Raw genomic sequence first — 13,706 nt, forward strand, 5'->3', positions numbered from 1 at the left:
ATTCTTGGGAAGTACTAATCTCTGTCAAGTGTGGTAGAGCACAATGAGCAGTCTAGGGTGATTGACCTCATAACTCGAAGAGTGGCTCACATCTACGTATATACCTACGTGACACATGATTGTATATAACATTGACATACTTCCCCGTGCTTCTCATGTGTCATGGTTCTTAAGTACGCGGCAATACAATAGTAAAGACAGTTCGACGTTTCTTCTTGAGGGGCAGGAGCAGGACATACACTATTAGTCGCGATCGCTAATCGGAGAACGTGATCTTTGGGGGAGGGAGGTTAAATGAAACTAATCGCATACCACGATTATTCATCGTGCCGCTCCTTCGATGCGTATCTTGGTACGCATATTCGAGATGTAAGAGATCTCGTTTCTGTAAAATATAAATTACATTTGTTTAATACATTTCAAATATTTTGATTTTATTGATTTTAGCTGCGTTACATTATTGCAAAATAGCGGTTATTATTTGAATCTGGGCAAAAATATAGAAGTCAAAATACGAGTTAATACTGTCATAAATCTGTGCGCTTTTTGTAGGCGTGCCTGTCTCGTACTCATTCACTATATCTGCGACTGGATCTCTTAATTTATATGTATACATATATATATATATCAAGTTTCAATATTTAATATTCTGTTAGAGAGTAAGTTTTGATAAATTAAAGTAGAATTAATTAAAAAATATGAAGCTGGGAAAAGAAAGTTAAAGTTAATAAATTAAAGAAAGTTAAAGTTAATAAATTAAAGTAGAATTAATTAAAAAATATGAAGCTGGGAAAAGAAAGTCAAAATACGAGTTAATACTGTCATAAATCTGTGCGCTTTTTGTAGGCGTGCCTGTCTCGTACTCATTCACTATATCTGCGACTGGATCTCTTAATTTCGAGATTGTAGGATGTCTAACCGGATACAGCAGGACAAAATTATTCTGTCGAACGAAATGTAGCGGAAGCTTAGGATTATTATGTTAAATTTAGAAAGTTTGCTCGCAGTAATAATTGGATTAAATTTTATTTAATTATTCCTACTTCTTTGCTATATTTTAAAAAATAGTGCATATTTTCTCCTGTCCCTTTCTTTCTCTCTTTCTCACTGATTTAATTAACTTTATACCCTGCCGATACCGCATTTAAGCGTTTCACGCTCGATTCTCCTCCGCTATCGAACGTGTCAGCCACATGTGACAAGTGCAACAATCGATGTTACCGTCAACGATAGAACTCGCGACATAATTGAAAGATGCATGCGGTGCGTGTATACCAGTGGAAGGTCGTTTGATTCGCGAGCAAAACCTTCGTTCCCGCAAAAGTGTGGGTCATTAGTGGCTGGGAGATACTGATTATGGATCTAATATCGTCCACAAGCGACCCCGACCTGATTTTTAACGAGCGATAGAAAATTTTGATACCAATTAATTCGAAATCATTTTGTTTCACGAATGAAACACGTGAATTATCGTTTAATCCGCTCTCCGTTTATGTTTATATAACACAAATCTTTTTTTTAATTTTAATGAGTTTATTTTAATCTCTCTTTGCATCTTTTATAATTGTAAATTTTATGTTAGACATAATTATAAATGTAATCAGTGATTATATTATTTAAGAAGAAATATACGTGAAACATAACAAACGTACGCTAATAAATGATATCGTTGCAAAAGATCGGTTCGGCAAACCCTTCGACTAATCTCGTAACGATCGACTAATATCGATCCCGATAATTGACCGATTAAGATTCCCGCGACAGAATCTTTCGCATGCCAGAGTGAGATTGAAAGGAAATTCGCACTCGGGAGAGATTTGTGAGGCAATTAAAGGAGCGCGCCTTCAGTACGCACTCTCGTTGTTATCGACCATCAGGAGAAGAGGCCGAGCCGAGCTGGCTCGAGCAGAACCGAGCGACACCGAATTGCGGACGCAGAGTCAAGCCGCTCCGTGAGTCGTCCCTTCGTCGGCCCAGGACCTAGATCCCGTCCTGCAAACGCGCGGATCGGGATTTCGGACTACTTGTCGATCGCAATCTCGAGTGAGCGAGCGAACGCGAGATATCTCGCGTCTTTCGCTCGCGTCTTTAAAACGGACGCGAAGAACTCGGAAGAAAGAATCAGTCTTACGGACTAGCACCGTGTTTACATTTCCCGATGGGAAATACCAGGATCTCCCGACGTTCATAGAAATAGAGGAATCTTAATTAGATGCGCTTGTGAAACGGAATATCTCGCTCGGTGATCGATCTTATGTCAGTGCCCTGACGTATCCTTCGCATTTCGTGACTCGATCGTGCCCTTTATACTTTTTGCGATTCATCGTGTCAATGTTCCGCGTGTTAATAATGGCCCCCAGAGTGTTATCTACGGATCCGCGCGTTGATACATGGCGATCAGCTTGTGTGTGAGACGCGTTAATTCTTATCTCGACTTCGTCTCTTTCAATGATTGTCGGCATCTCGCAGATGATGCATTAGGTCCGTCGAACTTAATTGTTCGAGGGCGACATCGCGTCGTTCATAATTTTAATTCGATTTTGATTCTAAACGCAGTGACGACCCGTCATTTTTATACCAAGCGCGCGATCGTTGACGTTTCGCTTCGAGCTTAACTTTAATTAAATCTAAAGTGACGCGCGAACTCACGTGGGATGCAAGTATTCGTGACGACTTCCCTCTTGAGTTGCTAACATTTTGCGAGTGTCACGAGTGCAAATATTTAATGTCGCGTGTCATCGACTCTTGTATTTGATTTAAGCGTCCAAGAGGCGACGTGCGAAATTCGTACTGCGAATGTCGATGGCAAAGTTTGTTATCGCTATGAAAACGACGAGCGGTTTCTCGAGCGACGATCATGAACCGTGACGATCCACAGCGTGACAACTGGCTAAGTTTTGGCAGCTTCTCGTCAACAGAAATCATGGCAAATGTCGAACGGCCGCACAGCAGCGTGAACGCGAAAACGTAAGCTTCGCTCTTCTTTACGACTTTTTTTTTTCTCTATTACCACCCCGCTACAGTTCTTTCGGTTTGCAAGACTTAAATTCGTCTTTCTGACGATCTGCAACGTCCTCCGTCTAAATATACAATTCGGGCTTACGTACAATAAACTGCTTCATCATTCCGTTGTCTTTGATTCACTCTCTGACAGTCGCGTTATATTACCGTCATGTGTAAAAACGTAGCGTGAAAAAATAAATCCCGCTTCGCACGCGGTTCTATTCTCTTCTATTAGGCAGTTTGTATCGAAATAATTGTATTCCGATTGAAACGTGAATAGAGATAAAATTAATTTTTCAACGGGATACGATACTATATATGTATAAATATAGACTTCTTAATTTTACAAATTATATTGGCAATGTTAACTTTTTAAATTATTTCTCTCTCTCTCTCTCTGTCTCTCTTTCTCAGGATAAAATCAATTAAAATTGATTACCAATTAATTTGAAAGTAAAATTTCGTCATTTATTTCTTTTTTATTGACTCTAGCGAGTGTTCAACAGGGCTTTGTTAGAAAAAGAGAGAGATGAGGGATTTACAATATTTTTTTTTTCATTCTCAATCATTGTACCTCGTTACTCGAGTCCGGCGGCGCAAACCTACGTAATTATCGGCAGCTTTAATGTTACGTGGGCCGACACGAGAATAATAGTCAAGGTCAGGAGCGCGGACAGTGCTGAAAAACGAAATATCGATTGCGCACCGTGTCGCATCGGCCGCATTTTCCCCTGTGACGCACGTCGTTGCAACGCCGCGAGATGCATCCAGCATCCACGCAGCGGATATCTCACACGGAATCCAACTGTAACGCGCTACCGCCACAGGTCTTCGAATCTTCCAGAGACGGCGTAGAGCCAGGGAGCGAGAGAGACGATCAATTGATATTGACGAACAATTAGGTTGTTTACATTTCTCCCTCAGTGGGATTTCAAACTTTTCATTTTATATCCAATTATTTTTTCAATTATTTTTACCGTCACATTCTCGAACTGGAACGTTAATGCGATCATTTTGAAATTGTTCTCATTAGATTTTATTATCGCTACGATAGATCTAACGATGTATAGATCTGCTCGTTGCTTTTATCTTTATTTCTTTCTTCTTTTCGATCTCGGGTCCTCCGCAGATTCCCCGATATCATTAGTTAGATATACGCCGCTAGATATAATTTTACACGTGGAAACTGGTTCACCTTCGATTGACTGACTACACCCATATAGCTTCGATTTTTTTCGATAGATCTCCACACCAATTTGCCATCGTCGAATCGCACGCGACACGCACGTTGACGTTATGAAAGATAAAAAAACGAGATTGGATGTATGAGAGATTCATGATCGAGAGAAGCAAAAAGTTAGCCATGAATCGCTTGAGTCGCAGAGCCGATGTTACTTTCAGCTTGAAAACATTTACTCTCCGAAAATTCCTCTCGCTAACCGAACTACTCGATGGGTTCCAATGAATGCTCACTCGAATGTTTTGTTCTTTAAAAAGAGACATTTGCAAGTGCTGTTCTCGAGTATACATAAATGCCTCGTAATTCTTCTGGCTCCTTGTTGCGGTGTATCACAATCTGAAACATTTCAATAGACGCGAAAATTATGATTGTTTTAATCCAGAAATGAACGAGAGACATGTCAAGTAGCAGTGATCATCTTATCAGACATTCTAATCGTAGTTTAAAAATCTCGTTATGATAAATAAAAGATTTGGCTTGTGATTTTATTTGATATAAAAAAGCTTTCCAATTATTGAAACTAGTCTAGAGATCTAATGCTACAAATTAGAATATAAATGTAATCGTTTCTCATTTTTGATCCGATCGTCTGATAATAAGGATTGCGCATGTTCCCTAGAAGGTGTGTATTGCGAAGCAGGTGTTTGTTGAATTGCAATCTCGGATTACATAAGCAGATAATTATCGTATTCTCGGCGAGCACATATCGCTATTGATCTCCTATGTTTTTTTCTCTCTCTCTCTCTCTCTCTCTCTCGATCGAATTAAAATCGTGAATGCCACAATCACCGAGCTGTTTTACGCCCCGTGAATTTGCATCTGTTTGCATTTCCGGTTTTAACCGCCGATTGCCGATCACCGCCTATTGTACGAAACTGTTCGACGAAGTGACATCCAAGGCCTCATACTGTGTGGCTCATTTATTTATAGTTACACTAACGGCTCGCTCACTCAGCAAGTTCTCGTTCAAGGTTGCGCAGGTGACCGCTAGAATTTTTATCTTCCGTTTTTTTTCTCCGTCTCGTAATTAGTCCGAGAATCGTCACAATTATGCAAGACGCGCGGCGATCTTGTAGCAATTCCTTTACTTAACGGTGCACATCGCGATCCTTCATCAGACCTCGAGTGCGTTTGTCAAAGAGATGGATAATTGCAATTTCGGAAAATTCTGGGTATATGTATACGTCAAAATGTATCGAGAGTTTCTCACTCACGTACTGCTTTGTTCTTTTCGAAGCTCCAGATTTAAAACTTTATAGAAGATGAAATATATTTTTATCCAGCTTGCAAGAGTATTTTAAATTGCGAAATTTTTAGGTATATATATATAGAGTGTCGCAGACCTACCGCACCACCTGCTAATGGCAGAGTCTTCAGATCATTTGGAGACAATTTTTTTTCAGCGAAAATGTCAAGGCATCAATAATTTCCGTGTTATAACCGATTAAAAAAGGAGGGCTTTTTGCAAACTAAAAACTTTATAGAGAATTAAAACTATATACTTTAGTTAATTTCAAAAAGAGTTTACTTTAATAGAGAAAGAGAATTATAATTTAAGGCTTAATTACAAAGATATATGATGGAAAAAATTGGGAACTTGCAAAAAATAATGACCTCTCTTGCTAAAGAAAAATCATTTCTAAATGATCTGATAATGAAATTTACTTGATAGATATGAGATTTTAACATACAAAATTGAATTTGTATATATAAAAAAAGATAATCACGTTACGCTTTGTACAAAGTCTGTTGCTTCCGGTTTAGATGACCAACTCGCAGATGGAAAAAATGATCATGACGGTGGTCACTCGATCGTAATGAGATCGAGCGAAGGACCTGATCGCGCGTGAGGAGGTACCATACGAATAAGCGACAACGGCGGAAACGGGTGGAAACGATGGGGTCCTTGCCGAATCTTCATGAGCTGTCCAAGGAGAAGCTGGAGAGCCCGGTGTACAAACCGGCGCCGATCGGCGGTCTTGGTCCAGTGCGATTGCCGCCGCAGCCTCCGCCGTTGGCGCACTCGCATAAACGCGCGAGAAGCAGCGGACATCATCATTCTACCCTGGGCGATAATGATGCCATGCTGGAGGTACCGATAATCCATCAATAAATTCGATTTAATCAAAATGTATACGAAATCATAATTTCTGAAGATATATTAGATATATCGGATATTTTTCAATGTGTTCTAAAGATTCAACTTAAATCTGACCGCCCACGTCTAGCACAAACCTATTCTATAAACATTCTATAAATATCCTTCAATGGGGAATGAATATTTGAATATTCTAATAAAGTAAAAAAGAAAACGATCTATGAATCTGCATAGAAAAATGAGACTGTTCTAAATACAATGTTCTAAGCAGATTTATAAATTCTTTTAACACGAGAATATTCTACAAAGATTCATAGATAATTCTATAAGAATATCCTCAAAATAATATATTTGACGCTAAATAGAATAGCCAAAGAATATATTGCGCTATCTGGGCGTGATTATTGAGATTCTAAAATCCTCCAGTTTAAATCTAGATCTATAAATTCAGATTCGCATCAAGAATCGAAGAAAAAACGCGCGACTTAGCATAATGAGTATTCCGCGAGTGTTTTACCGTTTCTAATTTTCATCGCGTTATTATTAATTGCTACCTTATCGCGCTTTGTTTTTAAGTATTGCCGATCGCGCCGAGTCACGCTCGCGGAAAATTTCTGTTCCCGTTAATCTTCCGGCTCGTCTCTCATTTTGCAGCACATGGCGGCATACTCGCCGATCTCCTGCCGGTCCACGCGCACATCGGCGCTGTCGTGGCGACGTCGCGATTCCATGAACTCGTCGGCGGGCGCGTCGTCGGTGCGCCGGCTGATCGCGGCGGTCCGGGCGACCCCGGCCGGGCCCCGGCCGCCGCGTAAGGCCGTGTTACGGCACATCGCGGCCCTACTGCTCGGCCACGCGAGCTGCTCGGCCGCCACGCTGCCCATCTTCCCGTTGCAGGCGGGCCTGGGCGCGTTCGAGCCGCATCTGGGCCCGGTGCTTCTGGCGCAGCTCTACATGATGGCAGCCGCCACCAGCTGCTTCGCCCCCATCGTCGTGCAACGGCTCGGCACGAATCTCGCCATCACCGCGAACCACGTGGTCACCGCGATCTTCGTCGGCGTGCATTTGTATCCTAAATGGTACGATACCTATGATCCTGATACGAGACGCCGTTTGCATCTTTCGAGTTTTAAGAATTTCAATTCTCTTATTCATTATTCCTATTGCGATTGCAAATATTCTATTTAATTAAGTTTCTTTTTGTGAAATAATCTTATTTCATCAAAAATTTGATTTTAATTATTATCGCGAAATCCATTTATATCGTATTGCGTTGGATATTGATATCCTATAATTCCTTAAGAGAGAAAACGAATCTAAACGAAGTAAGCTACGACGCGAATTATTAAAATATAAGTATATACATATATACACGTTCTCTTTGGCATTTTAGGTATATACTCGCACCTAGCTACGCGATGCTAGGTTGCTGCGCCAGCTCGAGCTTTTTAGCGAGGACGTCGCACGTCAACGTATCCGCGAGTAGTCTGGCGATGGTCTGCGTCGACCCTGAAGATCCGGATGAGACGCGACGCGAGTGCCTATTGAGAAGGCTCAACCGGGGAATCAAACTGGCCGAAGATATTGGTCTCGCAATCGGTATTTTCAATATTTCCTTTAATCTCATTGTCAGTTAACTCCCCCTCTCCCCTCCATAGAGTATACATATATGTTATTAGTAAACTTTTTAAAATCTACTGAGGGATTATATAATTACAAATATTTTAATTAATTTTGTCCAAATAAGTCATTGAATTTTATTTATGTTTTTAATATATATCTATATTAATTATATGAATAATATCATTATTTTTCTGTAACAAATAATATCGTCGAAATGTATAAAAATTACTCCCTTTTTTTCTATGATTTCAGGTTGCCTCATCGCCGCGGTCCTCGTCAGGCTAACGGATCCGCTACTGTCTAGTATAATAAACAGCGACATAGGGGATGTCTGCGGAGCTGAGTACTGTTCGGAGGAGATGTACTTCTACAACGAATCGCTCTACGTGCCGACGATCGCCCCAGGCACGTCGAGGGTGCTCGTCAGTATTTGGCTCGGTCTGGCAGTGCTCGGCTTAGGCATATCCTGCGCGTTTCTCGATTCGAGGATGCAAGAGCCTCAGGCGAACAACGATCGCACCAGCGTCAAGGATATCCTCAAGTCCGTTAAATGCGCTTTTCAGGATCCGAAGCTTCAGCTCGCGGCGCCGCTCACGCTCTTCATCGGACTGGAACAAGGTTTCATCTACGCCGATTTTATGGAGGTAAACGAAACGATTCACGGCTCAATTACGAAATTTTACATTTGCTTCATTCGATATTAATTATAATATATAAATATCACACTCGATGGCTTCCCTAAATTTTATTTAATATAACTCGGGGAATAAGTAATCGAAATTAAAGAAAATGTTAATCTATTTATAATATTTTATATTATTTTTGGAGTTCTACTTTATTCAGAAAAAAAAATTATGAGAAAAAATTCTCTTTTTCTCCCTTCCAGACATATATAAAGTCCCACAGAGTTTCCTCTTTCGTGACTTATCGCTTGAAGAAATATTTTACGAGCTCAAATATACGACACAAGTGATTTTTTGTAAAAATTTCGTTAAACTATTTATAAAAAAAATTAGTATTATATATATTGGTATTGTATATTTTCTTCTTAATATTAAATGGCTATAATTAGCATTGTCTTTTGTATAGGCGTATGTGGTATGCACCTCAGGCGACGCCGGCACGGTCACTTTAAACTTTCTGAGTTTAGCTCTGTTACAAGCTCTCGCCGCCGTGACACTCTCGATGCTGTTGAGACAGATTAAAAGGTACTATGTTGTGGGTAAGTGATTTCTCTAATGCATTACATTCAATAACAAGCGCAGGGTCGGATTAAAATATTATTTATAATAACATATACAACTGAATGGTTTTAGAACATTTTAGGGTTGAAGACGTGAATCAATATGTAAGATACGTAAATAGATAAGATAAATGCTACAGGTTTAATACAGCAAAAAAATAAAAAAGGAAAAATCAAGTTAATTTATAATTACATGTAGAGATATATAAAAGAATAGAAGAATTATTATTCTTTGATCCGACCCTGTTAATTCAGATTAATCGCGCTTTGGAAACAGGGGAGACCTTGCTTTTTTATGATTTCAGTCGTAGGTTTCGCCTTCCACGCTTGTCTCTTGCTTGTCTTGCTCACTTGGAGACCGACGGGAGACGACCCAGCCCTCTTCCACGTCATATCAGCTGCCTGGGGAGTTTGTAATTCCATTTGGGAGACTTTGATATATAGTAAGTATCTTGAATTTTGATTTTCATCGTACGAATGTCGGACTGTTTTGTACGATATTCGCAAGTTAGGTCGATGGGTCTTAGAAACTTCGGACCCAAGTTGCGATTATGCCAGATCGCATACAAGAGTTTCGGAAGTGATTTCCAAGCTCCGCTTCGTCAGCCGCGGGTGTATCTTGTCAAGAGGCGGCGCCGTTCGCCAGTTGTTCACACACGATGAATTGCGCGTGTGCGTTCAAGCATATCGAGTAAACAAACTGGGACGATTCGTCTTTATATCCGCGAGAAATGGTAAAAGCGTAGAGGGAAAAAGAGAGAGTACCAAAAATAACGCAGTTTAATTTAAAACTCTCTCTCTCTCTTTCTCTCCCTCTCCTTAAAACATAATAAATTAAATATTTACCTGTGCCAGATTATATTGGTAAGCCGAAAGAGACAGAATAAACGCGCAAAAATACCTGTCATGCGAAAACGAGAACTTTCTCAAGACGCGGATGCAAGGCAAGCGTAAAGGGAGACTTGAATCTTTGACATTTCAGCGCTGGTGATGGGCCTCTACCCGAACGCGTGGCAGGGACCGCTGTCGACGTCGCTCTTTTGGCGTTGGCTCGGACTGACCCTCGCGCTCAGCCTCCACGGCGCGGTGTGCACCCGTTATCGCGTCCTGGGCCTCGCCGCGACCCTGGTCCTCGCGGTGGTACCGCATCTCTGGCTGGAGAGCCGTCTAGCGCGCCGCGGAAAAACGCTGGCACCCTTATGACCGGGCGACTCGACGGCGAGCGAACGTGGGTCCACCAGCGTCGAGACGGCGACGGCGACCGACGTCAGACACCGGGGGGACTGAGAACGAGCCGTTCCATCCAGCACCGCGACGAGATCCTGGACGGGGATCGTGTCGGGTAGACGCGGTAGCCACAGAAGCAGCAGCCTGATGACTCAGTTGCAGGAGCATCAAACGAAGCAAGTCGGCGGCAGCGGTGGCGGCGGCAGCATCGGTGGCGGTGGCAGTGGCGGTGGCGGTGTGACGATCAAGACCAAGACGCGACGCAGGGCGAATAGCGTCGCGTTTGCCTGCCGCACCGATTACGGCCTGCCCGACGACAGCGACGATGATCTGCCGAAAAATCCGCTGCTCCTCGTCGCGGAACCGGAACGTCGCAGGAGCGCCATCGACAGCACCGAAGGAGCGAAGGAACGCGACCGCGCCAAGATCTTTACGCTCTCGTAAGGAAAAGGTCTTTTTCCCACGGACGTGAGACTTCGCTTCTGAAGCTTCTATCGTCGGGCCGTGTAATAGCTGTAGTCGACGTGCGGTGTTCTAGTGCTAGTGCGATGCGCTGGATAACGTGTCGAGAAAGAGCTCGGAGAGCTTTCCAACCGTAATCGTCTTTCAACCGATCTCAAAAGATTCAAAGAACAAGAGCCGCTTTTCATCCTCTATACAAGAGAAATTCCTTTTAACTTGGGTCCAAGTTTATGGTCCAAGATTCGAATTAATCGTGAAAACACGTAATTCACACAATCGATACACCGATATCCAGCGCATCTCGTGCGAGCACAGAATATTGCAGCTATTGCAGTGTCCTATTTAATACTCGACTCGGAAAAGAGGGAGGGAGAGAGAGAGAGAGTTGTTAGATGCTTTAAAGCTCTCTCCAGGCGCATTTAAGCTGCGATTAATAAGGATAGCTCTTCAAAAGCTGGATGGAACGGCTGTGTATACGGACATTATATACATACACATGTGTATATATATATATATATACATATATACACGCTTTTTCCCGCTACGGTGCGATCGATGCACATGACTGAATAGCGGGGAAACGACACGCATACATACATATGTATGTACATAAATCTACATATATCGTATTCTAGTATCGAGCATACCGTTTTGTATCACTCGAACGAATCGCCGTTTGACGTAACGAAACGTCAAGATGTACCTGATGTCTTTCAAGCCAAGCTACATAAAATATAAACGGAATCGCTTCGCGCGAGACACCCGATATATAATATATATACCTCCCTATTTATCGTAGATGCTCGTATACGAGCCTTACGGGCGTATCGATTTTTTTGAGTAAACGACTCTTGTCATTTTATATACCGATCGTACTCGAAATAATACGCAAAGTGACGGAGCTGACTCGCGATCGCCAACAAAATCGAGTGCGAATCGGCATCTACAGTGAATCCAAGCGCTGTTAACGATTTAAATATCATGACAATTCAGATAAGATTTTTTATGATAATAATTCATCGACGCTAGTCACGTACGGGAGAATTTCCCTTTCTTAAAGAATAACGAGGGGGCGACTTCCGATATATAATTCTTTGCAAATAAGAAAAGCGAAGGTGTATACTGTAATTTCCGCGCCTCGTCGCGGAATAATCGCTATGTTTGAAATCCGTTTAGGAATTTTTCCCCGATCGTGTGTAATGATGATGATGGTCGTCTCCCGGTTGCAAACGTTAATTGACGTTTGTTTTGTTACGGATCTTAGACTAAGCAAGCGAAACTGTAATCGCATAAAGTTTAAGAAAGATTAATAAGTGTTATCTCGTTTAATGTTACACGTGTAGGCGGATCGAGCGATAAATTAGGACGAGATTGAGGCAACATATCATCGACGTACAACATTGTCTAACGGAAACGGAGCCTGGTTTCCATCTGCCTACTCTCAACAGGGACATACATATATTGTTTGTACAACAAGCCGTACCGTAGAGCATGAGCACTCGGTGAAAACGCGTTAACGGGGATAATTTTTCGCACGTCATAAAAAAAAATAAACAAGTTTTAAAACCTCTTAATATTATTGTGAAAATAATCTGTAAATTTTACTTTCAATGCACATTTCCTGTTATTTCATAACTCGCGTGTTGTTTGCATTTTTATTATTAAATAAAATTTACGCAAACAATAATTATGTTTGAGAGAGAGCTAAGGATGCAATATTTCATTTAATTATATATATATATAAGATTAATAATTGAATCGATTGTAAAATATCATTTAATTATATGCGAAAATATTTCCGGAACAAAAATTGCTTCCGCCAGTGCAATCTTATCCCAATTAACGGTACAGTTTGTTATGCGCCTCATACGTGTTTTCCAATGTTCGAATTAATTACGCTTGAACGAGAATAGGGATCGCAGAACGATGATGAGATAAAAAAATGTGTCGCAGTCTCGTAAAAGAAAAGAAAAACTGCTAGGACACAAAGACGCTCGCAGACTCTTTAATTACTCAGCAATAAACTTGCTCATACACTTCCGGTTCATCGAGGATCGCGGCCGATTGTCCGCGGAATAAAAAGAAAAGAAAAAGGAATGCGAAAAACGTTCAATGTCCTAGTGAAAACACCGAATAAGGAATATATCGTCAGTGGCATTGGGGAAAGGCATATATTATCTGTATATTTCATGAAATAATAAATATTATCTTATTTTATATATCTCTTGTGACCGACGCTTTAATTCAGTTTCATGTGCAATGCACAAAATTGCCATTCCGAAAAAAAGGAACGATTCTGGCCTACCTATAAACATTTCCAAGAAGAAAAGCGAACACTCTCGACTGTTCCTCCAATTGTGGAGAAGCGATACGCATTCTTTTTTATTTTTTTCTTTATATTTAATACTTGGAATTACTTTCATCGTAGAGATCGTTGATATTCATTTGTTTTTGTACTTCAAAATAATATCAACAGTTAATTGCGTGGACCTCGAGATTTGTGGCAGATTTTTCCGATCTTCCTCAAGGGCTCGTTAAGGAATATAACTAATATCGTATAACGATATAATAATCATTAATTAACTAACGACATATGAATTTTCAAGGATTCGTTGGAATTAGAAATCAATTAATAATCACCGCTAATGAACGTCCATTAAATAAAAAGAGAGAATTGCACATAAATAGTCGTCGATGACGAATAAGACGAAGAAAGACAAGATCGGTGAAATCGGCTGCACAATCGCACACAACTCTTAGCGTAAAACTACTAAAAAAACTCGATTGAAAATGATAGTGAAGAATTTCAT

The 13,706-nt window shown here is 41.0% G+C and overlaps 1 protein-coding gene across 3 annotated transcripts; it reads left to right on the top strand.

Moving 5' to 3' along the window:
• Window positions 1-1,898: 1,898 nt before the first annotated feature.
• On the top strand, window positions 1,899-10,442 carry LOC115237521 (UNC93-like protein). Of its 3 annotated transcripts, none has more exons than XM_029810612.1 (8): window positions 1,899-2,967; window positions 5,989-6,335; window positions 6,996-7,420; window positions 7,735-7,940; window positions 8,217-8,608; window positions 9,054-9,186; window positions 9,513-9,650; window positions 10,190-10,442. In XM_029810612.1, the coding sequence occupies exons 2-8, from the start codon at window positions 6,141-6,143 to the stop codon at window positions 10,408-10,410; spliced, it is 1,710 nt and encodes a 569-aa protein (XP_029666472.1). In that variant the 5' UTR covers window positions 1,899-2,967; window positions 5,989-6,140; the 3' UTR covers window positions 10,411-10,442. The 3 variants fall into 3 exon arrangements, with proteins under 3 accessions (XP_029666472.1, XP_029666473.1, XP_029666474.1); XM_029810613.1 differs by having other exon boundaries at window positions 6,008-6,335; XM_029810614.1 differs by having other exon boundaries at window positions 9,054-9,172; window positions 10,190-10,321.
• Window positions 10,443-13,706: the final 3,264 nt, after the last annotated feature.

Source organism: Formica exsecta, unplaced genomic scaffold, assembly GCF_003651465.1.
Source record: "Formica exsecta isolate Colony F162 unplaced genomic scaffold, ASM365146v1 scaffold3, whole genome shotgun sequence".
NCBI classification, from domain to species: Eukaryota; Metazoa; Arthropoda; class Insecta; order Hymenoptera; family Formicidae; genus Formica; species Formica exsecta.

What these genes read in the sequence shown, in the direction of transcription:
- LOC115237521 (XM_029810612.1), top strand. Translation starts at nt 6,141, where the DNA reads ATGGGGTCCTTGCCGAATCTTCATGAGCTGTCCAAGGAGAAGCTGGAG. An exon ending in GTGCATTTGTATCCTAAATG is followed by an intron (nt 7,421 to 7,734) that starts GTACGATACCTA and finishes TTGGCATTTTAG; the next exon opens with GTATATACTCGCACCTAGCT. An exon ending in TCTACGCCGATTTTATGGAG is followed by an intron (nt 8,609 to 9,053) that starts GTAAACGAAACG and finishes TCTTTTGTATAG; the next exon opens with GCGTATGTGGTATGCACCTC.